This window comes from Plutella xylostella, chromosome Z (genome assembly GCF_932276165.1).
Source record: "Plutella xylostella chromosome Z, ilPluXylo3.1, whole genome shotgun sequence".
NCBI lineage: Eukaryota > Metazoa > Arthropoda > Insecta > Lepidoptera > Plutellidae > Plutella > Plutella xylostella.
The window spans coordinates 8752670-8767447 of record NC_064012.1 but is presented as its reverse complement, the minus strand read 5'-3'; the positions used below and the strand labels follow the sequence as shown (position 1 = coordinate 8767447).

The 14778-nt window shown below is 34.1% G+C and overlaps 1 protein-coding gene across 1 annotated transcript in view; it reads left to right on the top strand.

Moving 5' to 3' along the window:
* Window positions 1-312: 312 nt before the first annotated feature.
* The window catches only part of LOC105380543 (insulin-like growth factor-binding protein complex acid labile subunit), a 62179-nt gene continuing 47713 nt past the window's right edge, over window positions 313-14778 (top strand). Inside the window, exon 1 of the mRNA XM_038121946.2 lies at window positions 313-437. Within this exon, the coding sequence (XP_037977874.1) occupies window positions 397-437 (41 nt within the window). The 5' untranslated portion in view covers window positions 313-396. The remainder of the gene's footprint in view (window positions 438-14778) is intronic.

Here is a 14778-nt window from a genome sequence, read left to right as displayed (position 1 = left end):
ACTATTATCAAAGTGCTAAGATGGAAAGTTAGATAGATTAAGTTTTAATTTGCAGCAACTAATGGTAATGGCAGTAACTTTTTCATTTAACCCTAGCGGGCGGCGGCGAGTGTGCAAGCACGAGGCGTGACAATGGCATGTCCGAATTTTAATATGCGTGTCTCATGATGTGGAAGTGGAGTTGATCCGGCTAGGTAGGCCTACCCCGAGACGCGGCAGGCAGGGTGCCGAGGGGCAGGCGGGGGGCGGGGGGCAGGGGGGCAGGGCACCCTCCGCGACTCCTTACTCCGTTGCGCATTCACAACGTGTCAGCCGCTCGCTCCGGGCGTGCTCGGGTCCCATCTCAGAATCGCGAGCATTTGAAATGTTCGTAAAAAGTTGCGCGGAAAAGTGAAAATGGTTCGCGTCGCTTGGCCACGCGGGAGGCAGAGAACAAGGTAGGATTTATTGCGATTGTTTTGTTATTATCGTGTCGTCAGACCTTTCTTTGGCTTCGCTGAGTTATCTGCAAATTTTATATAATCCAAACTACAGGGTGTCTGTAATGTTGTTGTTGTTGTGGCCGGCGTGTAATCTGTAAGTTTCTGCGTCATTGTTTTGTATATTTTCTGCTGAGCGTAGGCTGGGTTATTTTGATGAATATAACACTTTCAGATCTTCAGTTTAAAAACATAGGTAAGTATGTTTGTTAAAGTTTGTTTACATATGCATAAGGTTATAATGGAATTACTTCAAAATTTTTATTATTTTTCTACTAATATTTAAAAAAATGACTTTAAGTTTAAACATGTTTGTTATACATAATTATAATATGGAAGATACTTGCTGGTTTTGGTTCTGGGTAGAATAAGTAAGATATATTTTTTAAAATATTTTTTAAGTGCCCGAGAAATGTTTGGTTAAAAAACAAAGTCGAAATACATACTATACCTACCGTATCTCTCCGTACCTTACCTACTGAGACTAGATGAGTCGCCAACTCGCCACACTATACTAGGGGTGTGAAAGTAATAATTATCCTTTTTTGAGTTACGGAGACTTAAGAGGGCGACATTATCACATCCAGTTACTATAGAAAGGTTAATATACCAAACTCTCTGTTAAAATAAAATATTTGAAATAAACAAAAGGAAAACTTACCTACTTACCTTAAAAAAGGAACCCTTATGGGATCACTTTGTTGTCCGCCTGTCTGTCAAGTCATGCTGGTTCAGTGCTGTAGTCAAGACGCTCTGTCTCAGGAAAGATATACAATTTGTTGTTTTTCGAACCCGACAAACTTTAAGGGTGTATTCTACGAGTGATTTCATCGAGAAAACACCTCCATATGTGAGGTCAAATCTCAATATTCTAGAAATGGCGGCCATTTTAAAGTTTTATATACTAACCCCCTTATTCATAGAAAAGTTACAAAACGTTTTAACTAATAAACTGTTTTGTCCCTCTCCGACAGGGAACAATTTGTTCTTTGACAGAGAGGGACAAAACAGTTTATTAGTTAAAACGTCTTGTAACTTCTCTATGAATAAGGGGGTTAGTTTTCATAAAAAAAAACATATACATTTAAACGCCTTACGGATATAAAATAAAATGATTTTATCCGCAAAAAGTCATCTCTATCCAATAAAAATATGCACAACTTCTAAAAAGTTACATTAAATAAGATACAAGCGCCTAATCTAGTTTTTTTGACAAAAAAAAACAGCAAAAATTTATATTTACTTGAATATCTTTGAAAATAGCCCCCCTTTGATGGTATTTTTGTTTGTTTATTATTAAAAAAATATTGAAAGTTCAAAACACACCTAACGGAGCACCGCAACCCAGGTAGCAATCCATTGAGTGAAAGAGTTGTTGTTCCATTGTAAATGAAATCAACTTACATAGCTCCGTTAGGTGTGTTTTGAATTTCAATAATTTTTGACTACCTCGACGTAGTGATACGGTTATGGTATCATTGTTTAGCTTATTTTAAATACTTTTTAATAAATACATAAAAATAGTATCAAAGGGGGCTATTTTCGAAGTTATTCAAGGAAATGTAAATTTTTGCTGTTTTTTTTTGTCAAAAAAACTAGATTAGGTTCTTGTAACTTATTTTATGTAACTTTTAGAAGTTGCGCATATTTTTATTGGATAGAGATGACTTTTTGCGGATAAAATCATTTTATGTCATGTCCGTAAGGCGTTTAAATCTCGAGATATGATTTTTTATGAAAACTAACCCCCTTATTCATAGAAAAGTTACAATACGTTTTAACTAATAAACTGTTTTGTCCCTCTCTGTCAAAGAACAAATTGTTCTTTGTCGGAGAGGGACAAAACAGTTTATTAGTTAAAACGTTTTGTAACTTTTCTATGAATAAGGGGGTTAGTATATAAAACTTTAAAATGGCCGCCATTTCTAGAATATTGAGATTTGACCTCACATATGGAGGTGTTTTCTCGATGAAATCACTCGTAGAATACACCCTTAAAGTTTGTCGGGTTCGAAAAACAACAAATTGTATATCTTTCCTGAGACAGAGCGTCTTGACTACAGCACTGAACCAGCATGACTTGACAGACAGGCGGACAACAAAGTGATCCCATAAGGGTTCCTTTTTTAAGGTAAGTAGGTAAGTTTTCCTTTTGTTTATTTCAAATATTTTATTTTAACAGAGAGTTTGGTATATTAACCTTTCTATAGTAACTGGATGTGATAATGTCGCCCTCTTAAGTCTCCGTAACTCAAAAAAGGATAATTATTACTTTCACACCCCTAGTATAGTGTGGCGAGTTGGCGACTCATCTAGTCTCAGTAGGTAAGGTACGGAGAGATACGGTAGGTATAGTATGTATTTCGACTTTGTTTTTTAACCAAACATTTCTCGGGCACTTAAAAAATATTTTAAAAAATATATCTTACTTATTCTACCCAGAACCAAAACCAGCAAGTATCTTCCATATTATAATTATGTATAACAAACATGTTTAAACTTAAAGTCATTTTTTTAAATATTAGTAGAAAAATAATAAAAATTTTGAAGTAATTCCATTATGACTTTTTGCGGATAAAATCATTTTATGTCATGTCCGTAAGGCGTTTAAATCTCGAGATATGATTTTTTATGAAAACTAACCCCCTTATTCATAGAAAAGTTACAATACGTTTTAACTAATAAACTGTTTTGTCCCTCTCTGTCAAAGAACAAATTGTTCTTTGTCGGAGAGGGACAAAACAGTTTATTAGTTAAAACGTATTGTAACTTTTCTATGAATAAGGGGGTAAGTATCTAAACCTTTAAAATGGCCGCCATTTCTAGAATATTGAGATATGACCCCACATGTGGGGGAGTTTTCTCGATGAAATCACTCGTAGAACCCCCCCTTAAAGTTTGTCGGATTCGAAAAACAACACATTGTATATATCGAAATGAAAGAACCCTACATTTTCAAATTTATGGTCCAATATGTATGTGAAAAATCAACCCTTTATGTAAACCTAAAAAAATAGCCATCTATGTTGCTCAAAACGCAAATTTCACGCTTTCATCTAAATGAAAATTGTAAAGGGGTTTATATTGTCTCAATGCATGGATATTACTGCAAGTCTGTTCAAACTCAATTCATAAAATAACTTAAGTATTTTATTATTAATATAAATTTCGGATGATTCATTGAAACAAATTCAATTTGAATAAGAGTAAGTATATTCAATACAAACGGGGCTGGCAAATAAAGTTTTCCATTTTCATTTCGAGGGAATCTCGGATTGACTTGAGTTGTGCCGAATTGCCGAGTGCCTTTCTAATAATTATTAATAATATTTAAGTTGGAATATTGATATTAGAACACCTGATTAATTTAGCAAAAATACCGATCAACATAATAATACATGGAAGTAATTTTTTTTTTCTTAAAAAACGACTCGCTTATTGTACAAACCCGTTCTCTATATAATCGATAGACTTGTACAATGCCTAGTAGTAGATGATAATAATAATAATCAGACAGCTGATATATTTACACAGATAGATACATAATTAACACCCGAGTAGAAATTTAATATATCTGTCTTTAAAAAATTATCTGCCACGGACGGGGATCGTGATCGTGATCGAAACCGGGACCGGGACCTTCGGCATAGCAGTGAGGGTCACTAACCACTACACCATTCGGTCAAAAGTTTGAAGTCAGGATTTGAAGTCAAGATGTTTGGACAAATAGGTAGTTGTGTAAAGAACAGATCAAAAAACTATTCATACCAAAAATGCTGTGCGTTGTCTATCGTCCGGTCAGAAACTACTGATGACTGAACTTTTGAAATCTTATTATGACACACTTTGTTACAAATTTATGTAATATTGAAGAAACAGCCGTATTACTTACTTTTAAGTTATATTTTACTCCAACTATTCCTCAATTTTGATGTGAGAATTTAAAGTCAGTTTTCTACCTTTACATCCATAAATAATCATATTTAAAGCGATTTCGCTATCTCAACGGTTCTTTATTCCCTCTGGTCTAGATTCTTTTACTCAGTATATTTTCCTACTGAAAAGTGGCTTCTTGAAATTGAAGTTTCATTTTAAACGAAGATGACAAACTGTTTCCAATTCTTTCCTTTTATATGCAGTTTCTTGGGAAATCTATCACTTCTTATATGACGGTTTAAGGCCCTCATGAATAGTAATATGGAGAAAATAATAAAATAGTTAGTTATGTAGTTCTCAAAGGAAATGATTATGTCCATAATACCATGTAGTTAATATCTAACTGCCTATAAGATGGTTATTGTGTAAAAGTCTTTCAACAGTTCAGCAAAGAATAGCTCTCTCATAAATCTTATGAAAGCGATGTTCACCGTATCATAATCGGATATTTCTGAATAAATCTGTAAAAGTAAATACTGATAGGTAGCTACTGAGATGAAACATTTTATTTTACTTCTAGCTCGTAGAGCCCATAATGAATTATTCATACTATGGTACCAATGAACTTTAGGTATTCGGTACAGAGAAAATACGATTGATGTTACCGTGGAATAAATAAATCAAATTACTTCAAATTCTATAGTAAATGTACTTATCTTCCTCATAATTTTATAAGAAATTTTTATAAGCCTATTATGACTTAATTCCTACGATATTAGATTTTAAAAAGTTCCTATGTTTTTTATTGGTTTAATTAATGTGACGTTTCTAAACTTTTTATTCTTACTATTTACTCCAGCCGGTTTTTTAAAATATATTATTTAAAAAAAAAACACGGGATGGAAGATGGAAGACACCTATAAAAGTATTTCCGTGGTGAAAGCTCGCGCATATATTTAGCTAGTATTACTTTATAAGTGCGAAGATTTTTAAGCATTATAATTGTGTATGTACCTATAAGACTTTACTGTACATAATCGAAAATTATAAAAAGGCCAACTTAATGCTATAAGCATTCTCTACCAGTTAACTATGTTGTTGTTGCGTGCAGAGACTGATAGGTAGTGCAAATGCCCTGATTACCAGTAGAGAAGTTAGTTTGTTTAGATTAAGATTAAGATCTTAAGTACTTAATAAGTACCAATTTAATAACAAGCATCTAAAGAACAAATTGGCTACATTTTTCAGTTGGAAAAAAAAAACTTTTAAAGCATGTTGTTCATTGTTTATAAGCAGAGGTATGTTAAATTGTTTATCCCAGTTTTTGCAAAGCATTGCTACACCGGAACGGCAGCGGCGACGCAGCTAACTTATAAAAAAGCAAAATTTCATATTTCGCGTGTCATATCAACTGCATTAGACATGTTATTTTGTTCGGTATCGTTACATATCCATGTTTCATCCCTTATTTTGGAGCTTGTTAAACACTTAATATCGATCGAGCCAAGTTCAAGGGTGGGCCCCTTTGTCAAACTCCCCTCGCTTAAATTACTGCCTGTACAAAAAACACATGGAACCTTTGTTTACTATATTGCAAAACTGCTTATGGCTTGTATACAGTTATGTACGTAGTTGGTTTGTTTTGATCGCAGTACTTATATAAAATTTAATAGGTATAACCATCTCCCAATAACAGGGGTTTCAAAACCCCTGAGAAAAGACTGATTGCATTTTTTAAGAGTGATTAGTGCAGTGTAATATTATATTTTTTTTTTACTTGTAATAAAAGGTGAAAATAAACTTAGTAGTATTTTTAATCAAATAAATGTGTTCATTACTTTAGTAAATATACCTAATTTCATTTTTGCTAGCAAATATTTCATTGGTTGTAACTTTTTATTTTAAAGACTAATGTTTATATCAATTCAATTAAAAAGACACATATATTATGATTGTTTTCCAGCTTATGAGAAGTCAAAAATGCAGCATATACCTTTTACGTACAGTTCATACCACATTATAAACCCAGATAATTACAATAAAATTGGATATCTGTATTAAGGTTATTATTGATATCAAATTGAAGTGCCGTTACCATTATGCCATTATGTTAGCTGGCTATTCACACTGATGCAGTTTAATTTATTGAAGTTAATCAATGAAACTGGCGAATAAAATACTGGCTTTTGTAAATACAAACTTGACTAGGGAATGTAAAAAATAACTAGCCTAATGTGGGAGCCGGGTGCTGGAATAGCACCAACTTTAAACTGTCACTAAAGTTTAGTACTGCTAATGAGGTAGTAGAAGGGTATTTCGATGTTCTAAGTAATCCTAGCAGCCTAGTGTCACATCAAGTCGCGTGATAGACCTGCGAACCAAATTTTTACCCAATCACAGCGTGTCTGGACATGTGTCTGCCAATTAGCGGTGACTAGACTAGTCACGCAGCAGATGCGAGTGCCATTTCACCAATCAACTGTCTGATGTAGGCCGTCAGTGCTGATTTGATCACTGATTGTTGTTAGTTCTTCGTAGCTGGTAAGGGCTCAATCTTTATTCGCGTATTTTCAATACTCGTAGAATAAAAGTTTTTCAGGCTGACGAGCTTAGTTACCCTCTTTTGGCTTGCTATACCACATTGTCAACATCATGTAGGTACATGTCCAGTTAATAATATTGAGTCTTTGTGTTTTACGTCCAAGATTTTATATACAGCCAAAAAGGGTATACTAAGCCGACGCTACAAATTAGCCCTATAGATGTCAGGTCTCTCCCTCCAGGTAAGATCATCAGGTTTATAAAAGACCTGGGCCTGGATAGTGAGATTTGACTCGGCAAGGGGAGTCACAATAGATCTTTTAGGTCGCAGTGGCGAATGGGCACTGGTTGCCCTCCCCTTTTATATAACTATAACTATAACTATACTAAGCCGACACCAGCATGTGCAGAATGGTATATCTAAGCCCGAAACTGAAATCACAATTTCAAAATTCGCGAAAAAAATATTTATTTTTCATAGAAATTTTGTTGGTCACGTGATTTTTTACTATAGAAAATGTTTTTTTTATTCGCGAATTTCCAAATTCTGATTTCAGTTTCGGGCTTAGATATACCATGCTGCACATGTAGGTCTCGGCTTAGTATACTTACCAATTTTGCAACACCCCGTAGAAGTATACATAAGTGTTACTTATGAATCGTTAAATGATCGGCTATTGTTAGAAGATTCTTTCGGCAAATCAACCGTCATAGAACAGTGTTAACAGGTTGAGGCACTATCCCTCGGTTTCGCAACTGAGTATTTGAGGTTGAGTCGTTCTCAAAGCCTACTTAAGTTCATACTTATTAAATTTCTGTTTCTGAATTGAGATTTCTTATGATTGAGTTTGGTTTGAGCAACAGAGCTTGAGAAATCTCAAATTTGACAGATGGCATGCTTAACTTCATGCTTAGCGACAAAAATGCGTTTCACAACGCGTTTGACAGCGCTCAAACCGTACTTGCTCAAAGTTGAGTCTGTCAAATTTAAGTAACCAATTTCGGCTACTTAAACCTTAATCAAATATTTTTACTCGTGATTATTGTGAAATATGAAGTATTATACAAGAGTTTTGTTTGCTGTACAATGTCCAGTGACGATACTTCGTTAATCTAATCTTATAACACCATTCATAAATGCAACCATACCGTCACAAGAAGCATTTAATAGAGCCCAGAACCCAACAAGAAACACCATTGAGTGATGCTTTGTGGTGCTAAAGAGAAGATTCCCATATCTACATTATGGAATGCAACTCAAATTGCAGAAGGTTTACAAGGTCATTATGAGATGTTGCACAACATGGCTTTAGAACTAGACGATTATACTTGTGGTTCTGGACAATGAAATAGAAGAGGAACCATATGCTGTGCAGCCTTTGCCTCAAGAACTGCAAAGTTTTGAAAACAAGAAGAATATGCTGTAAGAACCATGTAAGAACAGCACTGGTGGAGACATATTAAATATTTATGAATGTAAGGACTTATATTAGAGTTCATGGCTATAAATAAAAATATTTGTTTAAACTTTTATATTCTTTAATTAATAATATTTTTTTATCAGGAAACAACAAAAATCACAGTAATTACTTAGAAATCAAAATAATGCTCCGGGTTTGATTTGTTGTTGTTGTTGTTGTTGTTCTAAGGTACCCTGGTGGTACAGAGGGTCTTCACGAGAGTGCGTCACGCCGTCCGGTCCTCAGCAACCGCTCTGGCCCCTTTCCAGCTCAGGCCTTGCGCTCGCAGCTCGCCGTCGACTGTACGCCGCCATGTGTGCACGAGGCGACCGCGTCTGCGGTTGTGCGTCCCTTCTGATAGTGTGGCCGATCAATCTCCAATTCGCATTGCGACTTCTTACTCGATATGTAGTTGGTTCATCGATCCCTTAGTCACAATCGAACAGCAGAAGCGACTTGACCACGGAGTTGAAGAGGGGTTTTTACGCAACGCTTGAGCATGTTGGAGTCTCACACAGATCCGAGTTGAGGGAAGGCAGTTTTCGTTATTTATTCCAGCATTCACACGGGGCTACCAAGTCAGTGCTCTACTTGGTTGCTCACTGGGTCCAGTCACTGAACTAACTAATTATTATCTTCATTTCCATTTTAATATTTGGTTAGAATCCTTTAATTTAATGGATAACTATGGTAAAATACACAAGATTATATTTGGTTAATTTTGGTTTTGAAGATGAATATTTATGAAATGACAATAGATTTGATTGATTGACAATGAAATGACAATGACATTTCGAATTTCACAGATTGGATTTTGAAATGCGTTCCGTTGTCTATCCTGGTGATTCGAAATTAAAAGAAATATCTGAATTTATAACATTATGGCCTAATATATTATAAATAGATAATTCTTTTAATAATTTCACGTGTTTGAAATTAAATTCGTCAATATTTTTTAACAAAAATCCTATACAATAGTTTTATCGATTAAAACCGGTTTTTTGTACATATAATGAAACGTAAAGTCGTGCTTAGAGGCACCTTGATTAAATACTTAGCTAAGTACGGTTTGATAAAAACTATGTTCGACTTGTGAAACGTAGAAAACCTAAGTATCTACTCAACCATTGAGCAAATCTCTATTGAGATTTTCTTGAATACTCTATTCTGAAACCGGGTGTATTTATGTAAATCTCCCGTCTTAGATCAGTAATTTAACGAGCTCACACGGTGGAAAAAAAGTAATTAAAAAAAAACATGAAATACTATCGGAAAAAACATAGTATAAATTATTCATTGTACCTAACTTTAGTACACCTCATTTCAGCTAAGATGATTCCTGGGAGTCTGGGATTTATGGAGACGTTTTGAGTTTTGCGGTTTCAGAGATATCCTGTAATGAAATTCTATAGATTTTGTCTATCGATTTATTGTATGAGTCGTATCCAATTAAATGTAATTAATTGACACAGATTTCACAATAGTATTTGTGCGTGCGAAAATGAACTGTCACTAGAATCACGAATAAGTTTATTTGACCACTTGATTTAAGAAATATTAATAACTGTTACACTTTGCCAGTCCACCCCACATAAAGAGTAACCCTTTCTTCTCAAACGGACTTTTAATTAGTGGACCTCGATAAACCCCCTGGGCGGCCGTGCAGATTAGTAAGCTCATAAACAACAAACAGTTATGTGGACACAGTATTAATTAAAACGAAATACTTACATAATTTTTGGGACCGTCCCAAAACATTTAAATATTTAATATTCGTTTGAAATCAATGAGAGGATTTTGCCATAGACAAAAGCCACATAAAAAGCCAAAATTGATTATCCCCCACCGTATGCCAAATACGATGCTCATTCCAATAAACAATTAGGCATTATGGAGTTCATGCATGTCCTAAACGTAGGATTTATTTTTACGATCACAAATTAAGGTTAAACCGTAACAAGCCAATTAAGCACTATTCACTATTCATTTCGTCTATTGTTCAGAAACAACATCGGCAATTACTTGAGCTGTTACCAAACCGACTAAGTGAATTAATTGCTAAACTACCTAGCTATCTAGATATAATTACCATTAAACAAGAATCACAGGTAATTTTTTTTGAGGTTTGCGAAGATTTCTTAGTATAGTGTGAAAAACGCCTAAATAGGAGGAGGATTAACTTACAGGAAAACAGACTACAGAGTAGTATATTTCATGAAAGTACCTAAGCATTACTTACTTATACCAAAATGAATAACTGCTTCAATTAAGAGGAGAGTAGATATAACTTCGCGATTTTAGCGAAATAGGTATACAGGAAAACATTTGATATCGCAAAAAAAAACATTTTTTCTACAAACGGCGTGATGAATCAACAAAGTTGATAACAAAAATTACCTTATTTGTTGTGCCTATAACTTTGAATCTATAAAAGATTTAGAAAAAAGGAAAAGCTACAAAGCTAGTAATTCCTTATGTCTCATACTAAAAAAACATGGAGATTGGATAATATTTAGAAGTAGATACAAAAACGTTTTCTCTTTTTGTATGGACAAGCAAGTGGTATACTCTCCTCTTAATATTTTTTAAAATAAACGATAGTTTACTAGAAGAATAAGTCTACTTCACTGAAAGAACTAAATAGTATCCTCCTTATATGGTGTAGGTACGTTTGTACAATATTATCAAGATTAGGTAATTCGAAACCATGCTGTCCCGATTGATCAGGGAGTAATATGTGTAAGTGTTATACGGCGATGTCCAAGAAACATTGTCTCACCGTACTCTCAATCACGGCCGTCTCAGGGAAGACGAAACACGAATAAAATGTAACATTTACGACACTTACGAACCAGGGTCCATCCCAAAAGCTTGCTTACTAGATCGAATGTACGTATGAGCAGTCGAAAAGCGCCCTTATGTATAACTAAGGTTCTAATAAAACTAAATAGGGTACTAAAAATACAAGGAAGCAGGGCCTCACGTTGAATTCGTAACGAAGATGGTATAAGCATGCGATGCTTCGAATATTAACATGTTTACGGACTTTATTGGTAAACAATTTTAGTTTTCTCACTTGAATTAAATATATAAAAATATCTGTTTCATTTAAAAATCAAATACGAACACTAGTATTTAGATAATACTTAATTGAATATAAATAAGGAATATCTAGTATAGCAAGCAGGATTGAACATCTAAACATTGCGAAAACAAATAATTTCCTAGTTAGGTACTTTTTAACCGACTTCAAAAAAAGGAGGAGGTTCTCAATTCGTCGGGATATTTTTTTTTTTATATATTTTTTTATGTATGTTCACCGATAACTCCGCCGTTTATGAACCGATTTTGAAAATTATTTTTTTGTTGTATTGGGTTGAGCTTCCAGGTGGTCCCATTTTTTTTTCAGAATTTTATCTCACCCCTAAGGGTGGGTAAAGGGGTAAAAACAGGGTATGAATTTCCATTTTGGACACATATTAACCGATTCTAATGAAATTAAGAACGTAAATATAGTTCTTATAACAATAAAATATGATGGTGACCTTGAGCTGATCTGATGATGGAAACGGAAGGCAGTCAAGGGAACTCCTCAACGGTATATAGCAACTACCTCGTGTTTAGGCTTGAATGATTCGTATTGATTAGTAGGACTTTTTGGTATCATTTGCATCTTACTTTTGATTAAAAATTTTTGCAAATAAACTAAAAACTATAAAATAAAATAATAATTAAAAAAAATAAAAAACCGACTTCAAAAAACCACTAAAATGTAAGTAATAATTTTAAGGTTTACACAAATTATATGTGACAGTACAAATATACCTAAGCAGGAACTGTTCTTTTTTGAAGTTGGTGCCATATTTCTTCAGATTACTTTGTCACTGCACCAACATCAAAAAAGAACAGTTCCTGCTTAGGTATATTTGTACTGTCACATATAATTTGTGTAAACCTTAAATTATTACTTACATTTTAGTGGTTTTTTGAAGTCGGTTTTTTATTTTTTTAAATTATTATTTTTTATCTTAAAAAATCAGAGTTGGACTCAGGCCTACCATTTTGTAGGTGGACCACAGTTATAATAGATACTTAAATACATTTAATAAGCAACCTAATTTTTATCGCCATTTCCCCCATTTTACTTAAGTGAAGCTAGCGAGTAAGGTAGGCAAATCATATTTCATATCAATATTTACAGTTTTTCCATACACTATACTTAGGTACATGTTGTAAGTATAGTCATATAGTGTATCGAAATTCTTGGAATTTTAATTTATAAAATTTTCATTACTTTCCACGTGAAGTATGTGTAAACAGATTACTTTATGTGGCAATCAAATATCGCTACTTTTGACCACTACCCAAAGTAATATACTTTACTGAGGTCAAAGCTGGTCACGCCAGACGCCCAGCCATGCACGTCATTGCACGTCTCATTTATAGCATGTAACTGAAAACGATCCATAGCGAAAATAAAGACATCATCTCCTGTATTTAATAGCCGTAGAAATAGCCGTAAAAACGCAAAAAAGGATATCAATCTCGTCAATACCGAGAGAGTATTATTAAATACATCACCGAGATCTCGTCATTTTATGCCTCTGGATTGATTTCGCAAATAACTCGACATCTCGGATTGAATTTCCTAGACGTAGGCCTGAGTTCGGCTTAACCTGAAATGAGGAACTCTACAAAGGCGACTGGGGCCGGTCAACATACCTCGCACATCTCAATCAGGTGGACAATTGCATCAATGTATAGAGCCCTGGCCACGTATAAGTTCATCGATTACACCTAACTAAAAGTCTTAGCCGCAATTTTTCTCTGTCTCCCTTTTAAAATAATTCAATTAAGTTTTTAATAAAGAAACTGCAACAGTAAAATAAGTATTGTCACTACTTTTATACGATTACTGTGTAGTGTACTTATTTATAATACTTACCATAGATTTTTTGTATGTTTTATATTAAAAAAATATATAATTATAAACAAACAAAAAACCCGACTGCACGTTAAAAATATGAAAACAAGCCCCAATGTTAATGGAAAGTATCGCAGGCGGAGACCAGCAGAGGGTTCACCAGCATTTAGCTGAATGTTACTTAGATAGGTACATACATTGTGTGGCGGTCAGGTTGGTCCCCGCCTGCGATACTTTCCATTAACATTGGGGCTTGTTTTCATCTTTGTAACGTGCAGTCGGGTTTTTTATTTGTTTATAATTCTATTTTTTTATTATTACTTTTTAGTTGTTCTTATTTTATGAAATTTTATGTCAGTAGTTTTAGTTTATGATCATTTTTTATTTCAATAATTTTGGTGTTGTGATTTAAATACTTAAGTACCTACAATATGCATATTTTTGTAATGTGCTAATCAAGCCCTTTCATTTGATACCCCACACGGCATAGTTGGAAAAATATTATTTTTTCGATCATCACTTTATTTCCTTTAGAGGGCGCTATGCACATTTTAATGTAACGTAACATAACCTATAACCTGATACCTCATACATCAAAATCTATCAAGCCGTTTAGGCTACAGGAGGGAACAAAGGAACAGACAAACATACATACATACATAGATACATACATACAAACATACCTACAATCGAAAAAAATATTACCCTCCTTCTTCGGCAGTCGGGTAAAAATAGGTACTTACTTAAAAGTTCTTAGGTTCGAAACTTCAATTATCTTTAGCGTTCGTCCGACAATCTATATATGAATGCTGTAATTTCGTTATACCTTAAGCCATATACTACTGAGTTTATGTATAAGAGTGAAGCTCAAGATGTGAAGGTATTCCAATAAGTATAAGCCTATAGAAATGAGGGGTATATACTTATCTTCAGGAATTTCTATTTTAGGTGTTCAGGTGAAAATGTACTATATATACCTATGCCCTTCTTCTTCTTCAGGTGCCATCTACTATCGTAGGTCGGCTATCATTATGGCCACTTGGGCCCACCCTTACCTTTTATAGTAATTTCAATCAATATTGTTATGGCCCAAGTTGTGCACGTCAACGAAGTAAACTGTTTCGGAAAAATCGGAATACTGCCATCATCAGACCAAAAATTATCCAATCAACGACGCCATTCGCTCGAAAACAATTATAATAAAATTGAATAATATCCGAAAAGCAATTTCTGAATATCATCGCCGAATTTATTATTTTTTCATTACTACAACGGCTTATTATTTTGCTTCCCCACCCTATGCGATTTAAACAAGGCCGGTAAGGTATGCTTAATTGAAAACAAATTGGGCATTATTATGTATACTCTCTAATGCCGTAGCAACCAAGATAATCATCGCATTTAAAATATTTTACAGGGGTTCCAAATGAGGAGATTTTTTTGAGTAAGTAAGTGATGTAAAAACGAAACTCTTATAGGAACACTTTGTTGTCCGTCT